Source organism: Parambassis ranga, chromosome 4 (assembly GCF_900634625.1).
Source record: "Parambassis ranga chromosome 4, fParRan2.1, whole genome shotgun sequence".
Taxonomy (NCBI): domain Eukaryota; kingdom Metazoa; phylum Chordata; class Actinopteri; family Ambassidae; genus Parambassis; species Parambassis ranga.
The window spans coordinates 12,309,415-12,333,452 of record NC_041025.1 but is presented as its reverse complement, the minus strand read 5'-3'; the positions used below and the strand labels follow the sequence as shown (position 1 = coordinate 12,333,452).

At 38.8% G+C, this 24,038-nt stretch overlaps 1 protein-coding gene across 1 annotated transcript in view; it reads left to right on the top strand.

Annotated features, from left to right (window-relative positions):
• The first annotated feature begins 8,524 nt into the window (after positions 1-8,524).
• The window catches only part of cacna1ea (calcium channel, voltage-dependent, R type, alpha 1E subunit a), a 71,768-nt gene continuing 56,254 nt past the window's right edge, over positions 8,525-24,038 (top strand). Inside the window, exon 1 of the mRNA XM_028404675.1 lies at positions 8,525-8,726. Within this exon, the coding sequence (XP_028260476.1) occupies positions 8,581-8,726 (146 nt within the window). The 5' untranslated portion in view covers positions 8,525-8,580. The remainder of the gene's footprint in view (positions 8,727-24,038) is intronic.

Genomic DNA, 24,038 nt, shown 5'->3' with positions numbered 1-24,038 from the left:
TAATTCATTCATTCAGTGGCAGTAATGCTTGACTTCATCACCAGGAGATTAAGGTACAGGCGATAATACATGTAAATGTTATCGCAAAAGTGTCAGTAATCTATTGCAGTATGCAAAGGCGATGACACTTAATTTCTGTAGACTCACACACGCTTGACCTGTGCATGTCCTAGATAAAGGTATAAGAGATTAAAACGAGCAATACAACGCAAATTAAACTTTTATTATGTCAAAGAAAGACTGGTGGGCTTCGAATTTTAAATAGTTTTATCTGTTAAAAAGCCTTTCACTGGGCTCGTCATTTTGCTGAAGTGTCCCTATGTAAAAGCAAGTTTTTTTAATGTGAGCATCCACAGATTTCTAGGAAATTAGCGCCCTCGTGTGGGCTGATTGTGTATTACAAACAGACACGTTAACTTCTGCAACCTCATAATGCTCCGATAAAAACAAAAACTCACTAAACCCAACACTACTTTTAAAGCCATTTCCATAACAAGAAATTGGTTAATTTTTCCGATTGATTCTATCTGGGTAGATATGTGTCAGTGTCTATGACAACAAATTGACTGTAAAAAAAAGAGAATACATATTTTAATGAAAGCTGTTAACATGTGAGCCGTGAATACATAAAGTGCAGAGCAGTCCATGGATAGATTCAGGTTTGCAGGTTAGGGCTGCTATGTTTGATTATGCAGAATGCAACAAGTAGGTTACCTGTGATGACACCCAGCATTATGTAGCTTGTTATGTCATATGTGGTTCAGCGTGTCATGCACACTGGAATATTGGCTTTACATGCATTTTGCGTCTTTTCAATAAAAATGTGTTGTAACTGGCAGCTGCTCCGATTCCCCCCTGGCAAATAACCTGCCACCGTCTCCCTCTCTGTCTCTCTCTCTCTCTCTCTCTCTCTCTCCCCCCGGACTGGCAGGGAGGCAGTACACAGCGGACGTGTCTGCCGCTACATTTTTCATTTTCTGTGGAGAAGGAAACGAAATGGAAAGGAGTTCTTTATTTTCAGGTAAGAAATCTCGTTTTTATATCACGTCAAATGAGCGTTAATTAAATCACTAAGCGATAGAATGGAGCATGTATCTGACAACTATAGGGGAGACAACCTTATTTTTTTTGTTGGGGGGGGGGGCTATTTGTGAGCCAAGCATAAAACATGGTGAAAAAATCCACAATGATGAGTCCCTCTGCTGTCTTCATTGATAATGCAAATCAATAATAAGTACAGGGTTGTGATATTAAAGCTATTTTTATGTTACAGTTAAACAGTATTTAACTTTTTTGTAGGGGTAGCTGATAATTGTTTTTCATCCTGTGCCACCACCCATCACTCACTGTGCATGTTTATTCTACAGAAACATTAGCTCTTAACTTTCTTTCTGTTTTGATCATTTTTATGGGTGCAACAGAAAGGAGTGCCTCATTAGTCCCACAAACCTCTAACAAGATTCAAATCTTCCTATTCACAGAGTCACAGAGCAGGTGTCAGTATTAGAACTTGAATCAGGACCTGCTAATTACTAACTGAGTCTAATGAGTTCCTACATGGGAAAGGAAATCCTTGCATCTCAGTCTGTGAGGTTGCAGGAGGCAGCCATCATCACGTCAGTGAGGGAGAAAATAAGTAAAGATGTCCCAGACCTTACATTTCTATGGCCCACTATTTCTTACTATTATCTTAAAGAATGAGCCATCATAGAGGCCTTCAGTGACGTATTCCAATAATCAGAAAAACCCATCAGTCTGTTTTCTCAGAGTCATGAGAGTTTGACAGTGAAGGGAGAGGCAGATTGAATATTCAGGGTTTGTGTTTTAGATGACAGGAATGCTGCAGTGGCAGTTGACTCCACCACTTCACATCTTCTTTTTGTCCTGAGCTGAAGCCTTAAATTGCAGCCGTTCATCCGGTTACCTCCTGCTAGTTCAATCAGCTAGAATTGATCAAATGATCTATATATGAATAAGAGCAAATGAGCAGCCTTTTCTCAGATCAATTCTTCTCCTCCTGATTGTCTTGTTAATTATTTTACCACCATACTAGCGCTTCTTACCGCCTCCAGTCTTGCCTATATATTTCCTGTTGATGCCTTTTGTTAATCTTTTCTTGTCAAGTGCTCTGATTGTCCTGTTTGAATAACACCACTGGGTGTAAATTGCTTTTCATGGTGTATAAATTAGTGCCTCTGCTTGATACAAAATTGAAACTGCTCCTCTTGAACTCGTTCTTATAGAAAAATAAGCTGTGCAATGAAGACTTTAATTACTTAAATAAATGAATAGCACAAGTGCTGGTCATAAGGTGTAGTTGGCTGAAGCTTAGATACTCAGTGATAATACATGAAAACAAAACATATTATAACTGTGGCTGTCTTCAGACTGTTACTGTCACTTTTATGGCAGTACCTCAGAGTAGCCACACCCTCCTCTGATCTACCTGTGGTTTTCCTAACTCTGAAATGTCACTATAAGCATAAAGTACCATATTTCTGTCATGGCTTGGCCTGAGTTTGGATCTCATCAATGTATGCAACAGGTAATTGCAGCCATCTTTTACATTTCAGTGACCAACTTAGGCTTCATGTTGAAATATTTCCTTTGGTATCTGATAAATTATGTAATAATGGTACAATCCATCAAAGCCAAGCTATTTCCTTAATGTGCCATTATTAATTACTTGTAAAAAGTTTGCTGCAGTTTATACCACACATATTTTCATCTCCTTATCTTAAAACTAGCTAAATAAAGCTTTGTCACTGAAACAAAGGCTGTGTATGATTTTACAGCACCACAAACAAACACACTGATGAGGGAAACACTGTTTCTTTAAGTCGCACTTTCTGCTGTAAAATATGATTCAGTTCTAATGGTACAGGCAGCCGTCCAGTTTGCATCACCATGCAGCTGAATGGCTCTGCATTTTTATAGCTTTGTTTTATAGGAGCTTAAGTAGTCAGTCATCTTTACAAACATTGGGCTCTGGGTTTTCCTGTGATATTTCCACACAGACAAATATATGGGGAAAATGACTACAGTCAAATGTTTTCCATTCCTCTCTGCTTGCCAAGCATCCAAACATCACCAAAACCTGAAAACATTCAGGTGTTGGGTACACTGTTTCACACACACACACACACTCTACAACCTGAAAAGCACAGCTCCTAGAATAATTGATGCTTTTCTCTTCTATGCTGGCCACCTCCATTTTCAAATAAATATAGATCAATAAATCAGGTAATGTCTAAAAATCACAATGGAGGCATTTATAAGTGCTTAACCATGAGGTCACTTCACCTTCTAATTACTGGACCATAACTGTGTTGATCACTAGTGAGCTAGTGTGTCTGTGTTGCATAACAGACTTACTGGAAGGTCAGTGCAGAAATGTCTTTTCATCATTTAAAGGCTACATGTGCTACCTGGGTCTAGTTAAAGACATAAAACTATATAAATTATTAAAGAATATTAGAACAAAGCAGGTTTTGCTATAAATATCATGATTCATATGACTGTTGGGTCTAACTGTGAATCCACAAATAGACCTACCCTGTATGTTCACATTCATGCTTCTCACAGTTTGATCTATTCAAACCATGACCCTTCAGTGTTTATGGCACAATGCTTCATAATGACAGCATTAAACTTTAATGGCCTCTGCAGCGACATGGTTACTGTTGCAGAATAACATATCACAGCGTTATTACAGCAAATAATCATGAAAATAAAAACACAGCTGAAGTAAATAAATGCATGAAATGAAGGTCAAGTAGAGTGCCAAACGGCACATTATAGGAGCAGTAACTATTCAATACAGATGATTGAATTAAAATAATGGACATGTTTGCAAAATAACAGCAGACAAACATATAGTGTGAAGTTAAAATGGCAACAAAAACACAAGGAACAATGCCTGCAGTATTAACATATCTACAGGTGGTAGGTCTGCACAGAACGTGTCAGCCTTGTTGGACAAAATATGTTGCATTTTCTCCACATACAGAAAGGATGATTTAGTAATAATAATAATAAAAAGACAACGACTGAAAGGGACGAGGCTTTGTGTGGGGGATAGGTTTGGTTTATCTTTGCATCCCTCATCAGCTGCTTCAGAAAGCGTCTGTTACACTGCAAGTTTCAAGAGATCACATTTTAATATTTGCATATTGGGCTGCTTCTGTGTGCTCCCTAAAATGGACCACAGTATGTTATTGAAAGCTGTAAATTTAAATGATGCTGGCACTGCCTAATGCACTATGTATAATACAGAGCAGTAATATGCAATGGCTGTATTTTAGAGAGACTTACTGCTTCATGTTAGGAGCTATCTGAAGTGTAGAAAATTAGGCTTCTAATTGAGAGGAATTTCACACATATGAATGTCCTCAAAGATTACTATAGTATTTACAAGGGCTTCCTGCTGTTGGGTGAGCTGTCTGTTCAGTTTAAATGTCCTTTGTGAAAATAAATAAAGCTGTGAAATGATGCACAGTAACTTTAAAGGATGGAGGAAATTTGACAGAACTGAGTGTGTGCACAGAGAGCTTCTGTTCAAACTGTGCTGTGATGAACTCTTCAAACCCCTGCAGTCACAGTCATAACATATTTTCCTGATAACATTCATTTGAACTCAATACTTTTAAACACTGTGGTTGATTCTCCTTCACTTTGCCTCAAACAAGGCGGTTATTTTCAGCAGGCTGAGATTTTACGCCTGATTTTCCTTCAAACACACTGCCCATTAGTTTCAGATGACATAACTCTTCCTGACACATGTTTGGCCACTCACCAGGTTGACATCCAGGTTGAGGGGAGGATGTGGTGCAATATGATGTGTAATCAGCCAGTTGTGTGGGTTGTTGGGGGCAGCAGGTGTGAGAAGGTTCCTCACCTGCCTCAGCCTCTCTTTCACTCCTCATTATTAACCTTGCAAACACCTGCTGGTACAGAAACAAGGATGAAGGGGGAAAAAGTCCCTTTGGCTTCACTAATGTTGTGATTCCGTTTATTCAAGACCTATTTTCTGATCCCTCTGACCCTCAGTGACTGTCCCCACACTGCTGTGTAAGTAACACAATTTCAGATAATGGCAGTGAAAGCTCAATGACTATGGTTAATCAACAACCAACCTCCTTAAAGCTAATTAGGAGAATTTTAACGAGACACACTCAACTTTCTTGGCTGCATGCTTTTGATAATTGTGAGGAGCAACTACAGTGTGGAGGAAAAACAGCTGAGCCTTGATGTCTGAACTGTTGTGTGGGTGTTTTTTAGAACTTTGTGGTTGTAGTCCATTATTGGGCTGTATGATTTTGTAACAATGGACCTGATAATGGTCATATGAGAAAGTAGAAAAAAGCAGAAACGTTACATTTCAGTCTGGATTTTTATCAGTCTTTCTTACCACTCCTGCAAATACCTAATTCATTATTTTCACTTATGCTATTTAGTCTCACTAACAGATGGTACATGATCATAACTAAGGCACTTAGGAGCCTCAGCACAGAGCATACTGAAGGTAACGTATATAAAGTGCAAACAGTGCGACCAAAAATATGTAACACAAACACAGTCTAAAAGGGCTCTATGTCAATGCACAGCAGATGGGAAAGGCAAGTACTGTGTACTCAGCGGCCATTGATAAGAACTGGAATGAATTGGCCTTGTGCTTTTGCAATATATATTCAATGTTTATTGTCAAATACTTTTATGCCCTTCACTAATGTCTTTGTGAGGTCTCCTTCAATCCTCTACTAACATGTTTATCTACTGAATTGATTTTTGAAGTCTGGAGTATAGCTCATGTTTGTATCAGTGGTGGGTTCAGTTCCTCATTCAGTTTTTGTATTTTTTTCCCTCTCATTAAACATCTTTATATATCATTGCATTGTGTTGGCTTACCAGTTTGAAAACATAATTTGCTAAATGGATTCAGTAAGAAGTAGATCAATGAAGCGTCCCTCTGCCAGGAACAATGGGTAACTGTAAAGACAAACCCCGATGTATTTGTCTGGGAGAATCTTGTTTTAGTGCACTAAGCCTGTGGAATGGGGGAGGTCTTTGCAGCGCCAGGTGTTTTTCTGTCTCTGTGGGAAGCTCAGCTCATATTCATTAAGCAGGGACAATTAAAGCCACTACTTTTATGGTAAGCTTACTCTCTGGGTTCCCGAGCTGCAGCTTTGTCATTATATACCATTAACCCCCCAGAGAGCAGGAAATTTAAGGTGTCAGATCTAATGGATATTGGTCGGAAACTATAGAAAAAAACACTGATCATTAACTTCACAAAGAAGGGCTGCAAAAGAGTAGTTCAGGTATTGATTGATAATTGATTAACTCTCTGGTCACATCGATCAATTGCATCCTCACCATCTTTCAATCATTTTATGTGTTAGGGTTGTATTGGAGTTTTCAGAGAAGGTAGCTGTAACCACACCACTGTCTGCATTATTGTTTATATTTCTAATTATTACATGTGTATGTTAATTAGCTTAGAATCAGCAGGGAATGCATGCGTAGTGACATTATAAACACTGATCATTAATGGCTGCACAAAGTGAGCACATTCAGTTTTATTTTTTTTATTTTTTCTTTATAACTTTGGATTTAATTTAGATTTTGGCCACCTGGGGGCAGCCCAAAACTTTGTACAATACTTACATTTTATTCCATTAAAAGTAAATCGATGTTGTTGATAACTGGAATATTTCCATATAAGCAACAGCTAAACTGAGGAAGTACTGAGGACTGAGGAAGAAGGTGGACTCAGACTCAGAGTCTGTCTCTCTCGGAGAGAGACCGCACTGTCACCGTACAGGAACAAATATGTCTCTACAGAGACTTTCTCTAACTTTAAGAGTGTTTTTGTCTGGCTGAAGTTCCACCTGGCCAAAGTGCTACACAGAGAGGTACCACCCGCGCTTTGCTGAACATGTTGACATTTGGTTTAGGCTGCTAGCATCGCTAGCTAGTGTAGAGTGAAGTAGCTATGTTTTTAAACATTTAATGCTAGCAAACAAACCAAGCAATAAACGTTAGCGCGTGTTGTGGCATAAATATTTGCTTCGTTGGTTGTACTCAATATATTTGATTACACCTGCTCATGTGCTTGGAAAAACAACCGATAGCAAGTTAAAAGATGCCAAAAGACAGAGTATAATCACTGTACAGCTGAGCAACATCTATAGCAGCTTCGACAACAGTTGGCCCACTTCCATTAGCTCTACTGAGTGGAGCTTTGTGTATGTTTGGCAATTTATTTAAAGTATTTTGCCACATTTGGTAATTTAATTACTCAGATAGTTGTGTTTGTGTCCTCATAAAGTGAAAAAATGACTTTTTATATGAGCTTTTGTTGTAGCCTACTGCTTCTCACCCAGAGATCCCACATAATTTTTAGTTCAGTACACATGGAATATTAGTGTGTTCAGTCAGGATAATTTTGATAATTTGTAACCTCTTTAAGTTAATCTCATCATCAACACAAGGATCGTTCCCTCTGCTACCTTACAAGTTGTATCCTGTACAGCATCCCCTTAGGCTGTTCAATATCTGCACCACATTAGTTACTTTCTTTTCAGAAAGGTTCTAAATAACAGATGTGGTCCAGAAATGTATCACTGCTGAAGGCCATAACAGGAGGAGCAGTTGTAGAGATGGTTTTGTGGCATACTGGGAAACATGCATTAGAATAGTCTCCCCTCTCTAGTATCTGAATAAAAGATGGGTTGGTAAAATTACTCTCCCTCTCAGTCTTCCTTCATCCTAATTGCACCATTTAGCACAGCTCTGGCAGGATTATATGATTATTTGTTTTGAGGGCTGTGTTACAGCTTATCTAATTGGTTCTGATGCTCAGAGGATTGGTGATATTTTTTTATTGGCTGAGGACAGTGCGAGCTGTTGGGCCGCTGGCAAATTTAGATGCTGGGTGTCTTCAGGCTTTTGACTGATGTATACTGTTTTCAGTCTACTGTATTAACACCATAATGAGGACAAATATTTCTGTGAACATTCCAATCACACGTCGTCTTTGTTATTGAACCAAATTAAAAATGATTATTTGTGAGTCTTTGAAGTCAATTAAGTATGCATCAGTGTGGCATGCCTCTTACTGTTTCTTTTGCTGTTTCCTCCCTTTCCTTCCTGCAGCACTATGCTGAGATCCTGGGCAGCCTTCCCACCATGCTGGAACTGGGCTCCTGTTCGGTCAGCTCTCAGTCTCTGACAGGGGACCACAATGCTTTGGGGCTGCCTCAATCCCCAAGAGGACCAGAGTGTCCAGTGGGTGGTTTGGATCTGGGCATGGGGGTGATGTGTGGCAGCAGCACCCCCAGGCACCACATTCTTCACCCATCACCGACAGACTGTGAGAGCTGGCAAAAACATCGTGCAGGACTGGCTGGAGGTTCTAACCTGTATTCGGAGTCTCACTCCCTTCTGGAGCCCCACAGTCTGTCAACGAGCTATGACACCCTCTACCTCCCACACATATCCGGCCATGCTCCCCCTCCACACCCAAACCGCCTTGGCCTCTCTCTTGACGTGGCCTCGACTTACGATGTTGGGGCTGGGATGCTGGGTGTGGATGGAGAATTGGCAGTTAGTCCTAATGTGATCAAGAGACGACGGGGCGGCCTGATCGAGCAGAGGGACATCGTCAAAGCCCACCAGGCTCATAAAATACAGAGCACACCACAGGCACGACGGAAGGAGTGGGAGTAAGTATGATGCTGATTTAAAAATATATATACAGTACCCTGACTCTCTCTGTACCTTACCCACTAAACTATTCTGGGATTTATCCCAACTACAGTCACCACTGTGCTCTTCATGGCTGTTTTTCAGAAGTCAGGCTGTTAAATGTCGGCCTGAATGAGGAGTGCACAATTGTAAAATTCTGTTCAATACTTGTATTTTGCTCACACATTGTCAGTTAAGCGTTGGCCACCACCATCTGTAGAGGTCATCTTATTTGTCCTTTCTTATGTTGGATACTCAAAGTGCATATCTTTAAAACTATAACCACAGTTTTATTTGAGAGCTAAATGTTTTATGAATAGATGGTGCTGTTATTGTCTATATAGTGTAGTTACAATGGTTTTATTAAATTCAATTCAATACACGTTGGTGGGCCAGGATTCAAAAGATACAGTAGATTGCGTTTGCTTCCACTGATCACTTTTAGCACAGATATTAGTATACCTAGTACTAATAAAAATGTAAACCCTAACATTCAATATTGTGTTCACACCTGCCTTCAGATTTCATTCTAAAGGCAACAATTAAAATGCATACAAACAAAATTCACACATTTACTTATTAGCATAACCAAACACATAATTGTTGTATGTGTTGACAGGAAATGCTTATGTAAAAGATACAAGGGTTTGTTTATGTTCACAACATCATTAGGTTGGGTATGTGTTTGCAGATTTGAAGGAGTCTCTCTCAGAGAGATTGAATCAGTGATACCTTTTTGTGCATGGGGCCTGCTAGCCTAGCGGTAAGACACAGGGGGGAAACAGTCAATCTAGCTTTGCTGAAAGGTAACACCAGCATGTCTAGAACTCATTAATTTACATGTTATGGTAATGTCACCCAGCTGGTTACCAACAGGTTGCTTACAAACTTTAGAGTAAGATCCAATGAAGGAAATGAAGGTTAACACTTTACTAACTCAATACCATAAAAGCTTTATTTTAGAATCTAACAAGGAGCATCTAAATTTTTGATCCTTGTTCCTTTATCAGCCAGTCATCAATTAATCATCGGCCAAGTGAATCTTTTTAATATATTGAAGACACTAAGCAACAACTTGTTTTTTTATCTCAAGAAATGCTGAGCTAAGTTAGTCAAAGCTCTTTGTTCTAATGCTCAGTAACAGTTTGGTTATCTCCCAACATGTGTGCATTTGTTTGTACAAGGTACTCATTCACATGCTCATGCCACGTGTGTGAATGTGTAAGTGTGTGGGTATATATCTGTTGGCTTCCTGCCCTGCAGCGCTGTGGAATTTCTAGCTGATTATAGCAGTGACACCCCCCTCTGTTTCCCTGCTAAAGCTGGGGCTTCACCTCTAGTGGTGTTGGCACCCTCTGTGCCCCCCTCGTACCTCCTTCACCACAGGTACAGGATGCCACATGTTATCTTGAGCTATGTCTATAACTAAAGAGACAGAGGGTTGTGGAGAGTGACGACAGAGAGTGAGTGGGATGGTCAATTGGAGATGGAGAGGAGATGAGGGTGAGTGTGGGGAAGGGGAAATAAATGTGAATCAGTAAGAGGAACATTTTTGAATGAGAACTATTCCTGCTTTGATTTGCATTTGATATTTAAGTCCATGTGACAGTAGTGTAAAAGTGGGTTATTACTGGCCCGTGGAAATGCTCGGCCATGGACCACACAACTGTTCTCTGCCCTGCCTAATATAATTATTACAATAGTACATGACAGATGTATACTTCTGCCACTGAGAGGGGCAATAACCAGAGTGAGTCAGGATGCATTACAACCGTAAACATCCACCTCTCAGGGCCACTTAGCAACAAACCCATGCCTACCTGACAGAAAGATGGAAAATTGAGATGCTGCACCTGAGCCAACGTGTGCACCTGCTTTTGTTTTTCAAAGAAAATTAGGCTAATTTTAGATCAAATTGGAGCAATACAATCTCATAAGAAAAACGTATGCCCAGTTATTACTTCATGTAGTGAACTTTTGCTAACTATGACTACCTATAAAGCTAAAATTGTTGTGTCCCACTGACATGTCAAATCAGCTAAAATATCAATGTTTTTATATTAATAGTATTGCATTTGATTTGATGCATTTTATTCTCACTTTTATATTAAAACATGTAGTCTTTGGACATGTATATGGCACATTGGGAATATTCATCATAATGGTGTTTTTACTGGAGTTTTTCCACACACCTTCTTGCCTGGTTTAGCTAAAACCAGGTCAAAATCCATTTTCTGGGTCTAGTGTTAGACTTACATTAGTGTGTTTGCCACATTTCTTTTGCTGTATGGAACTCCTCTAAAGGCTCTTAACACAATCCCCAGTTCTGCCAGGAGCACATATTTACAGTAAAGGGATGCAGGATGGATGATTGGTAATATGGTGTGACAATGCAATAGGAGTGGTTGTACATAGACCAACTAGCAATCAGGCTGACATCAAAATGTTTGCCCATGAGGAAAGCTTACATTTTCCGTCCCAACACCTACTTCTAAACATTATGAAAGAGTCAGAGTAGGATTATTGCAATGTGAACCTTTTTATAAAGGTGGCTAATCAATTATTCAGATGATGCAGAACTGTGTGTGCAAAAAGGCTTTTCTTGTTGTTGTTTTATTTTGTTTTGTTTGAAGGGCAATACCAGAATATTTTGTGTATGTAAAGAAAGTCGCTGTGTTCTGTTCCTTTGTACTGTGAACGATAATTCACCACGCAACTAGGTCTTTGGTCAATTGGGTTTGTTTCTGGGAATCTTCTAAAAGCTTTGCATGACAAAGACTACAAGACTAGAAACAACAAACTGCTGCTTTGTAAATGAAGTAATTCAGCCTCAAATTCTGGTATCTTGTGCTTTTAGAAGGGGGTCAAATATGTTTTGTGTGTCTATTTGTAGATACGGGTATATGTGTGTGTGTGTGTGTGTACATTTGTAGAATTTGACACATGGCGGTCTGTAACAACATCCTTTCGGAAGTGCTTGATGAAACAGCAGTACTTAGAGTTGGCATTAACATGGCCTTAATAACAGTAATCAGCTGACATTTCAAATGCGAGTAGATGTTGGTCACAAATAGAGGAGAGGGCACTAAAATGTTTTGGTCTTTGTTTGACCTTGGTGTTGTGGCTATTTAGTGTGTGTGTATGAGGGAAATGTCACACAAAGATACTTTAAATATATTAGATAAAATATCGAATCCACAATCTGACGACGTTTACTGTCATGGCAGTGCAGCAGCTGGTGTGGCCCTATATGATGTTTTTTCAAAAACATTTTTCTATCATTAATGCCGGGTCTGAGTCTAGACCTTTTTGTAAAATGAAGGTTTGTGATGAAATATCAGGTTTTTCAGCTTAGATTTGGTTAGATTAGGCTCTTTGTTTTTTTGTGACTTTCCACTACTATAAGAAAGAACCTCACACAGTTGTGAATGTGTCTGTGTTGCAGACAGAATTCTAATTTCCAGAATGGTCTCACTGAAGTGAGGAGAGAAACAGTAAAAGAAGGGCTGCTGGCTGTGTAGGAGTTGTGGTTAATTTAAATGCTGCAAGCTAGAGATTCAATGCAGTTAGAGCTGTTAAACTAATGGTGGCATATGTTAAATCCATGAGTCATTAAGCTGAATTTTAAAATTGAGCCACACGAGACTTCTGAAAAAGTGGCAAGACTCTATAGTGTCACTACATCGCAGTTTCCAAATGAGAGAACTGTGATTATTATCATTATGAGGATTATTTAACAGATTATTGGTAGTAGTCATTTTGTGATATGCAGAACTGTGTCTATACTGTATACAAGAATATAAGGTTTTGTTTTTCGATTGGCTTTGATTTCAATTCTCCCGTGTCTAATGTCATACCTGTGTGTTGGCCACCTTTATTCTCTTCTGAAGAACTCCTATGTCTAAGGGCTCTCACACACTCCTCAGGTCTGCCAGCGCATATTTTCAGTAAAATTAGGCAAGCAGAATGAGACTGAAGAGGCGGATACAATAGCAGTGCTTCACAGAGGAGGACTGAATTGGACAGTAATCCCGAATGATCATGATGGAGTGAAAACATTGAATTGCAGTATATTTTTGTGTCCTTTGCAAACAAAAATAAACATAAAAACATCCAAAATCCTTTGTTCAAGTTTTTACATTTCTCCTCAAAGCACAGGTTGTTTAGGAACAAAATAAATTGTTTCATTTGCTGACTTGGCACTGGACTGATTTCATGATGTGAGCCGGATGCAGCTTACATCATAAATACATTTTCAAAATGGACCCCTTCCAAAGAAATCATTATCACTGCAGGGCTAAAACATCAAAAAGTTCAGCATGCTGCTCTTATGTTTCAGCTCAGATTTACCTCCTTTAAATCAAAGCTGCTCTCTGTTCTTTTTTTTTGTGACACCACCTTTTTTGAGATTAATCAATCTTATGTTTACATTTTGCCTGCAAACTGTTTACTCTGCACTCACTGTCAGCACAGGAACATTTGTATTTTTCCATGACCAAACATAATATCAGCCTGTGTTGTCATGGTTCCTTGGCTTCTGTGCTGACCACTGATAAAAAAAAATCGGCCCACTGAGGAAATATTGAGAGATGTCAAATCAACAATTCATGTAATATTTCACAAGTGATGTATTCTGGAAATTCTGCAGTCCTCTGTGGTTACAGATGAAGGATGAAAGCACCAGTGTATCATCATGCTGTATAAATTATATGTGTGTCTGTGCCTAGGGTTATCAGTTGTTATCTGTGTGTCTCATACATGTTGGTAATATTCTTGGCAGGGGTGTTTACAGGCTTGAATAAACTGTGTGTGATCTTCATTTCTCCTGATTGCAACCTGACTGGAACACACTGATGGAGTCTCTGGTCATCCATAAAGCTTGCTTCTGACTTCACTGCTCACAGCTGCAGTTGAAAAATTGCTTGTTTACAGTAGTGTTGGTGTCTCTTCCTGTAGCATCACAGTGAGGTCACGTTGTTTTGAGTGAATCGTCTCTGTAACCATTTGATGAGTTGCCATGACATTTGGTACAGACACTTAACCGTTTTGCGGCAGGACTATAATGGCTTCTGTGATCACTTTTGGCATTGTCAGGACAAAATAGCCTATTATTAAATAAAAGGCAACAGTAGAGGCTGAATGCAATTGAAAGACAGTGTTTACACTTCTGTGTGGTTTCCTGCAGTTCTTTGAATTGTGTTGAAAATCTCCTGGTGGGTCTGAAGCTAGTCAGCATGTTAATAAGAAAATTGCTGCATATGGAAGAAGTTTGCCGTTTCATGAAATGGTCTGCTTTAATTCAAGCCATGCTCTTTTCCCCAATCTAACCTAAAGCTTTAATCTAAGTCTAGACTTTCTGTGGAGGGGCTGGGATTAGACCAGTCTTTCACTTTACCTTTGTCTACAGTCACTCTTTGGTTATGTTAAGGAACATTAAATACATTTTAGAGCTCTCTCTCTTCTTATCCTTTTCTGTCTGCCTGTCTTTCAGAAAATGCAGATTGACTGCCCTATAAAAGCTTTAACTCAGTGTTTTTGAAACACTGACCCCACCTCCAGATTCCATCTGTTTGTATCTCTCTCTGTGTTCCTGTCTGCCCACAAGGCATTAGCTCTGAAAGACCGTCTACACTTTGCTGCCCTCAGAGGTGTTTACACATCAGTTTATTCTCAACCTGCTGAGGTGTGAGGCAGACCAAAACTCAGGAGGGAAAACACAAGAATTCACAAAGTCTGTCACTTAGTCTGTCTGCAGTTCATTTGCACATTCTTTATTTCTGTCTGTCTGGGCAACATGCCATAAAAATAAATGTCATAAAACCCTTCTCTCAGCTGAGTTTCACTATATTTCCTTAAAGGTTTAAACTTGGTGTTTCTAATGTTAAGTTTACATCTTGTCTTTGCTTTGTTGTTCTAAGAGCTGCTGTAACCCACTTAGGCTCAATTAGAGGTCAGTAGATGATTTATTTAAAGGTCACCACAGCTTCTTCCATCAGTGTTTCTGTTGTAAAGGTTTGGCACTTAAATAGGCCTGAACCTTTCTAATTGCATCAACACATAGCTGAGTAAGAATCTGTCGCTCCCTGTATCGTTCTCCTTCTCCTTCATTATTGTCTCCCTGTCAGTGTCAGACAGACACCCAGCGCAGTGTAAATGTCAGAGCTGTTTGTCATAAGTGAATTATTAATGATGACATGCTGAAAAGCCATTTTCTTCACCACAAAACCATGTGTCTGTCAGACAATATGCATAATAGAGAAAGCGGTGTTATTGAGGGAGAATGTGTAGTGAGGCAAAACTGTGGAAATGTTTGCTCACTTACACACTCCAGTGATGTTTTCTTTTCATTCAAGCTGGCGTGTTTGTTTTATGACAAGGACAAATTTGTCTTGCATTGCACTTAGGGATGGGCTCTTCATTGAGTGATAAAATTATGTATATGCTGCGTTTGTTCTCTTATGCAGCCTCCGTTTTTCTTTCCTCTTATGTCTCCCTGCCTCTTTGGATGGCAAAATGTTGCAAACTGACACAGATGATGACCATCACAGAGCTGGAGAGAGATCCTGAGTATCAAAGATGTGCTATCTGTCAGTAGATGATCTGACGTCTGAGTTTGACTTTACTGTTGCTCCAGGGTGCACAACAAAGGCGATGCAGTGGTGAAAGAGTTTATAATGACAGATGCAGTTACAGGGTGAAGTGGTAGGAACTTGTGTGAAGTCATTTGGAATAGTTTTGAAAGCCCTAACAAGATTTTTATTTTTGTTAGTTGTATGTATTGTGAAATCGTTGTATTAGTGTAACACTCTGGATGTTACAAATGTGTTATGTAGCATAAAAACTACAAATGAAAAAGTTTTTTTTTTTTTTTACTGAATTCATTAATTTCTTTTTCCAGTGTTTTGACGTGATTATTGGTTTTATGATAAGTGTTAAAAATGTGCCTCCCTCTCAGCTGTCTTGTTTAAAACACCCCCAACATTGTCCAAATGCCCCCTGGGGGGGCGATACCATTGAGAAAGCCTAGCTTAGAGGTAGACTGTAGACCAGTGGTGGTTTTTCTATCTCTGCTGGAGACAGGGAGGCCATGACACTCTTCTTCTTCTTCTTCTTCTTCTTCCCTGTTGCTATTGTGAATCTGATGGACAAAGCATGTCAATGAACGGATGGATAGAAACGTGGACATTTTTTATGAAAAACCAAGAATAGTATCCAAATATTGAGATATGTTTAGTTTAGCCCGACCCCTTCTGCATCATCAGAGCAAATCATCTTCATCATCACATGGCCTAAATTTTCTTCTTATCACACTAGATCATCCGAGTGTCCCACTTTTTTCAGTATTACCGCCTTAAATGTTACTACCATGCATCTTTTATACTCATGCCCTGCTTTGCTGACATTACCTACATCTCCTGAGGGAACCCACTATGAAATATGGCTTCTGAGCATCCCATCCAACACAACATGACAGCAGCTATTCCACATTCATACTGTATATGCAGAAAGGACACACACAAACACACCAAGAGCAGCTTTATGTTAGTTCTCATGCATAGGGTGTGCAGGCACTTTTACAGATCAACCTCAAATATCTGTTCAATAATTAAAGACCATTGATGTGCTAATAACTCACTTAGTGTCTTCAGATAGTGTTTAAGTATCTGCTCTGTGCGTTTGCATCTTAACTTTTTAACTAAATGCTGGAAATTAAAATGGACAGCTGCCAGAGGACCATGAAACCATAACTAAGATACCCACTACTGTAAAAACATTGATTAAAAAATCTATTACTACTATTACCTGCTGGGTGGCTGGGGCCTTTCTGTGTACAGCACAATTCCTCTGTGTGGGTTTCCCACACGCCAAAGATGTGCATGTTACAGATTGGCCTTGTGAGTGTGAGTGCAAATTTTTTAAATTTTTTTTATTGACAAAATGTACATTACATTGTGGCATTATGTCTTCACAATGGACAGAATTAAACAGAATGGGAGCATATAACAGAAAAAACAATACATTGTAAAGTGCAAATACAAATATACGATACAAAACACTAAAACTGAGAGTAAAAGAAATAAATACCGTACATAAAAATAAAGAGGATGCTAGGGCTTATTTAGCAAATCAAATATGTCAATCAAATTAAAAAGTTTTATTGCATATTTTCTTTTCATTATTTTAAGGGCTTTAGTGAAGGAAACAAATTTGTTATGAAACACAAAATATCTAGGTTTAACTGACATGTATTTGCATTTGTGAATGTGAAATTTTCCAAGGATGAGGATATTGTTAATCAAGAAATCATATTCCTTACTTTCTGAAATAAAGCCATAAATAATTCAAGTTCAAGTAGAATCGTGGTATGAAGCCAGTCATGAATATCAGTCCAAAAAGCTAATGAGAACATACACTGAAAAAATAAGTGATCTGTAGTTTCAATATCATCACAAAAAACACATCTATTTGTGTCAAAACCAAACCTTTGATGTAAAAACTCATTAGAGGGATACACATCATTCAATATTTTGAAATGCATTTCTTTAGCTTTAGGAGTGATGGGGAACTTTAAATACTTTGTTCTTAAGGAGTGTATAATGTCCTTGGTGAACATATGGCCAATTGAATTTCTGAATGACAGAAGGGGATAAGAAATTTCATTATACATACTTCTAATTGTTTTGTTAGGAAATTTGGTGGAAGCAAAGTCACATCCGCCCACTAGAAGATGTGGAAAATAGGGAGTGACGACCGTAGAATTTGAAAGGCTACCTCTAATTAGGCCCAGAATGGTAGCTGGAATAGCTCTGGTTTTAGAATTAAAGGATTTTTGAGTGATATTTAAATTATATTTCAAACAAAAGTTTTCATGGGACATTATACATCCTTCTCCATCAAGAAAATGAACCACAGACCAAACCTTTTTATCCATCAGTTCCTTGTTGTAAAAAGATTTGTTTTTAACCACTATGTACCTGTTGTTCCGAATTGGTGTGTTGTGTGGGGTGAAATTATGAGTGTGTAAAAAAGGGATGAAAAAGGGAAAGTTTAACAGGTAACCTTTGAATGATGAAGTCACGTCTAGTGTGAGCGCAAATGGATGTGGATCTCTCTGTGTAACCTTGGTGACCTGTCTGTGGTATACTCTCTTTCATCATAACTGCTACTTATTGATTGAAGGCTGATGCTCAATTTCTCACATTGCTAAACTGCAGTTTTCAGTTACCTGAAACAGTAATAGTTAACAACTTCAGAATAAAAACAGGAGTTGAACTGTGCATACCCAGATCTGTATATTGTCTGTCTTGTCGCCTTCTTCCTTAGAACACAGACTTAGAAATCTTCTATCACTATGCTCTTTGAGCCTTTTTTCTCGAGAGATGCCTTTTTCAGAGCTGGTGTTTGTCTGCTGCAGATTGTTCTAGAGGGGAAAAAAAGCACCTTGTGTTGACCTTACACACTGCCCTCTAATATTGCACCCATTTAACACCGGAAACGTTGTGACCTGTCAACCTGTTCCACCAGTGTTTATCTTGCACACAGACAAATAAAATGTTCTTGTGTAGTGATGTTTGGGTAGAGATAGGACACCTTTAACGTGCCATTAAAAATAGAAACAGGTGAACATGAGGGAGCAAGTGATTTAGGTATTGAATGCTCCAGTTGAGAGTCAGTCTATAAAATGTCAAGATATAGAGAGCCAACCAAATCCTTTATTCGGCAAACATAAAATGGACCATTAAAATTGAATTGCTTCTTTGGAAAAGTAATAATAATTATCATGGCAGGATTATGTCCACTAAAATGTGGTGTCTCTCATGCTGTCTGTGAGTTGTATTCAGGCTGAGTTCACCACAGAGGGTTTTTAGTACCTGAATAGCTGTGTGTGTATGGGAAGGCGGTGTCTTCATGTGTTGTGTGCGTGCATGCTGAAACTAAAGCTGTGCTTCTTTGGACATTAAAGTCCTGACACCCTGAGGGGGATGAATGTGGGCCCTGTCAGAGACCTTGAATTCAAAGCTTCAGATTTAAATATCAAAGATGATCGTGCTGTGGTCTGAGAGTTCAATGCAGTTAGCTTATTGGGGATACCTTTGTAGTGCAACAGGATTTAATTCAGCCACTGATGCTTTCAAGACAAATGGGCTTAGCAGGGATTCTTAGCTATTTCTAAATTGCCTTTTTTTTTGCCCTATTTTAAGTTTTCATTTGAGCGATGGGCTGTGTAATATGTAGTCAAGCTCAATATGTGTACATTAGCCTTTTTACAAGACTTAATATGAGAGGAATAACAAGCCAGAAATGCAACTGAAGTGTATATATTTATCAGATTCATTTCTCCTTCAAACTAGAGGGAGCCTGAATGTTATGGCTCCATGACTTATGCTGCTCCAGGAGGGAGTATTTCTGACAAATAGAGGGAAGAATGCTGGGTAAGCAAACTGACTCGTCATCAATATCCACCAATACAGGGTTTCTGTGTCATGATTGTGACCTCTAGTGGTGCACCTGCAAACTGCATGCACACAGACTCATGCATGCATTCATGAGGCAAATGGATAGTGTTTTGCCAGTGAAGGAAACATTTGTTATTAACAGGTAAATATGCCAAAGGAGGTATCAAAATCCAGCTGCAGGGATACTGAAAATTATAAAAAGATGTTTTTTTAATGTGGAGAATAACTGAGTGTAATCGTATGCACTTTTTAAAGCTCTTTTAGGTTTGATTTGGCTCACTTAAGTCTGTTAAGTGTTCATGCTGAAATATTGATACAAACACAGAGAGAAATGATGATTCATTCTTCCACATTTTTCATCTCAAGCCAAACACTAAATTAGCATTGTATGTTGCCCACCAGAGGGCTTTCATAACACACAGTGTGATTCACTTCAGCCTCAGTGGAGCTTGTCTGCACAGTATGTTTTCCAGATCAGAGCAGCTGCCACTTAAGATGCCATTAGGTAATGATGTGGGGATGTACTGTCATGTAGAGTGAAAAATCAAGGCTGCCCAATTTGCAGCGGCTGGGACAGTCTATCTAAACACCGTGAAAATACTTACATGATGATTTCATTCTCTGATTATTATTAGTTCATTAGTTTAGGGCAGGAATCCCCTCATCGCCGCCCCCACTCTCCCTTTTCCTGTTCCTCCCATCTTCTCTGCGTCTCTCCTGTATGTGGTTTTTACTGGGTCCTCAGGGGTACATGCCACCATACTCCAGCTATAGGCCATCTGCTTATAACTAGGTATATAGCAAGGCTTTGAAAACCTCTGTGGTGAATTTACAGTTGCCTGTTGACAGTATTGATCTGTGTTGCTGCCAGTTTGATTATTCACACTCTTTTCATTCACTATATTTGTGCACCAGAAAAATATATGTCAATGATTTAATTTAAAAGGTAAATGGCTGCTGCACTGGGCATTCACTGACAATTTGTTATTCATAGAGTTTTTGATTAGCTCACCACCTGCTTCCTTTGCATTGTATATCATGTTGGACTTTTATCATTAAGATTAAATGTTTTTTTTCTTGTGGTTTTGCTCTATGTTTTTTTAAATGTTATGGTTAAGACACTCATTCAGTCATTTCTGTACCTATATATGTTTTTTCTGCAAATTTTTCTCCTCATTTCTGAAGCAATATTTGAAGGTTTCTGTATGAATTTTGAGATTCTTGCCTTAGAGTTTAAGACTTTAAGACTACAGTGTATTTTCGAACTACAAAGAGATGATAGATATTTGTTTTTCTTTCCTATGACATCAAAGGATTTTAATTTCATTTCATATCTTATCCTTCATGCATATTATCTTGCTACAACATCAAAACAACAATTATAAGGAAATGAAGAAAAAATGACAATGTCTACAAAGAATTTAATATGTTAGTTTTTTAAATTAAAGGGAAAAGTTGACAAACAGGTTAATGAAGATGAAGCAAACCTCAGTCCTTAACTGATTGATAGGGTAAGTGCAGCTTTGATATAGAAACATGCTAAGCTGATTAGACAATTCATAATTCAATCATTTGTTCTTCTACTAACTGTGTGTTGGTCTGTGTTTAATGATGCATTTACTTCCTAATATGCAAAAGAAACTGAGTATTCTGTATTTATTTATTTATACAAACTGAAGATCCAATTAATTTTCAGTGAAATTACATAATGTAGTACCTCTGCTTGTCACTAGATGGTGGTTACTGCTCAGTAATCTTGTTTTCCACCAGTGGAAAGTGCTCTTGACTTTGTTCAAGGGAAAGGTTTTGTAACATGAGACTGATGCAAAATTGTAATGTACACATCTGAACTAAGACAAGTATATATTGGCCTTTATAGACCTCAGTCTTTCATCTCAGGGTTTTCTTCTTCTTGCCATGTCATTCAGTGACTTATTTATTAAGTGTATAATATTCTTTTATACAAATTAATTCATTTAAAACCCTGTTTTTTTCAGGAACTTTGGTGTAAATGGTGCATATACATACAATATATATGGACAAAGAATGTAGATCAAATATAGACTGTACATCAAATTCTTATTATTAATCCAGTTTGAGAGAATCTTAAACTTGAATGTGATGATTAAGTATAAGAATCAGGCTTATCATATGATCATTAAAAGGTTTAGTGCCAAAAACTATACCACAGTGGTTTTTCATCAGCTGGTTGACTCCCTTTAGGCTCAAATTCTGTCAAAGTCTTACAGAACAACTCAGATTTAGAGAGAGTGATGTTAAATCTTTAAACTCTGTAGGTTCACTAGCAGATTTGGTGCATACAGGATGGAAATTTGCTGATAACAGCAGTGTCCAAGTAATGTCACACAACCCTAAAACATACTACCTCGTTTATCTAAACTAAGTCCCTTCATCTTTCCAGCCAGCTGTAGCTATAAATGTAGTGCACCACTTGCAGCCCAACTGTTGCTTTGACCACTCCAAACTTGCAATATGGTGAAAACCAGGCTAACAACATGCTTGTAGACAGTCATTTGTCTGGAGACAACCAACATAACTCAACCGCGCCCCCCCCCCTCCGGGAACAATGATTTATATAGGTTATTCCATAAAATCTAGGGTTACAACGACACATTTGCAGGGCTGAGAATAGGGGGCATGTCAGTTCAGTTGCTAGGAAACAAGAAGGAAGAAGACAACAGTAGAAGACAAAAATCTGGGTTGGGTAAGGAGAGGTGGGGGGGGGGGGGGGGGGGGGTTAAGACAGCTGTAAAGATAGATGGTAAGAGGGTAAGACAGAAAGTGAGAGAGACTGGCATAAAATTATGCTGCAGGGTAAAAGTGTTTTCATCATATTTCCTTTGGGCGCTGATCAAGGCCAGGAAAGAAAGCAACTGTGCTGCTATTTCCGTGCTGTGTTATTACAGAGAAATGACTATTGATTCTGTCAAACCCACTTGTAATTATTCTTGTTTCTATGATCAAAAACACTTTACCCAGTGTAAAGCCCAGAAATTCAAATAGTGGTTCTTGTGCAGCGCATCATTAACACACCCAGACACACACACATACAAAAGTCCTCTCATGTTCCAACCATTACCATCTCAATGAAGCTAAATATAGTCCAATCCCCCAGCCCCTTCATCTCGCCACATCAATAGGTCTGGCTTTGTCGTCTGTCGGTCTCTGTGTTTTTGCCCCAAGCTTTTTAATGTCATGTAGAAATCTGGGTTCTGGCCGATGGCACACTGACCCAGCACAGCAGGTTATTTTGAGAGGACTTGATAGATTTATTTTGTGTTTCTTGAGATTTTAAGGTGCTAAGGGGGTTAACAAGAACCTGTGGCTGTGTGAAGACATTATTGTTGCAAGTGTTCATGTAAAAGTCATAACTTTATCTAATAAAATTAACTCATCATTGTGGCTTGTTCATTCATTCGAAATGAGGAAAGTCTCCGCACTCAGCTTCAAAAATAACACCATGGTTTTGCTTTCATCCATGTTAATTAGGTTGTCAGACATTCAGCAGTGTACATCTGTTGCACAGATTGCCTTTGTGCTGATGCAGTTACCACCAGCCCATGATTATTGTGTCATCAGCTTCATCCATGAAATGATACACAACGTTTATTGCAGTCCAAAAAAGCAAAATGCTCTCTTTTTAGGCAAGCTAGATGCCCAGCAAGTTCAGTTTGATCTAAGATGTGCCTTGTATATATATTTATCTGTCTGCCCCTCCCATTATTACATATGCGGTTCAGAAAAGATCATGCAAATAACAGGAGAAAATGAAAGTGTTTATAATTGCTTATTCTGCTGGGTGTGTGTGCGTGTGTGCTCTCTTTTCCTCTGAAGAGCAGGTGCAAATGTACACAGGTGTAAGAAGCAAGCTGTGGCAGGGAAGAAAAAAATGTAATCAATCCCCATTTTTTGGAGATGTGTTCTGAGAATGAGAGAGAAGTAGCTCAGAATAAATCAACACAATATCTAAGTACACCAAATGCAGAGCAGAAGTTAATGGCTCTGTGGTCATAAATCCTCAACTTCAGTTAGCCACTGCATCACTGTGGACACATTCTTAGGACAGGTATGATGTACTTTGTAATGTAAGCACACACCACAGTGCATTATCCACTTCAACTGGCTATGCTTGTTTAATCATTCATTTGGCAAGATGCCGTCATTAATTATTTTTTCTACTCTCTTTCCAACAAGTGTGAAACTTTTTAGGCTGCAGCTGTAAACCAGTCAATCATGTCCTGTAATTTGTTTAAAAAATATTTACATAAAGAAGGCAGTGTTCAAACTGAGGTCCAAGCCTCAGCATTAACCTCACTCTTATGTCCTCAGGAGTGCTGTTGTGTTTAATGTGTGTGTGTGTGTCTTTGTGTGTGTGTGTGAGTGTGTTAACAGCATATCCCTTGACATTTTTCCATGCTGAGTAATAAGCAGGAAGATTACTACAAAGTGCTGTGGTGGGCTGATGATGTGTAAGAAAAGGTGGCATTGATGCATTGGAGTGGAAGAATGATGCTGCTAAAAACCTGTAAATGTTTCTGTGCACATGTTGTCGCAGCAGATAAGGGTAAGGCCGGTTTCTTGTTCACTGTGTGTGGAAGCTGCACAACACTATCTCTTCACAGATGTCTTGTTGCTATAGAGACTATTCTGGCAGGGAGAATCTAGAAAACAATTTGATGTTAGGAGAGTTAAGACTCATAAAAACTTCAAAACAAACTTTAACTTCTCAAATCCAAAGTCTAGGATTCAACACATAACATTCTTGTACCTGCACAGTTAAAGTTCCTCCCAAGGGCGTCATCAGTTGCATTC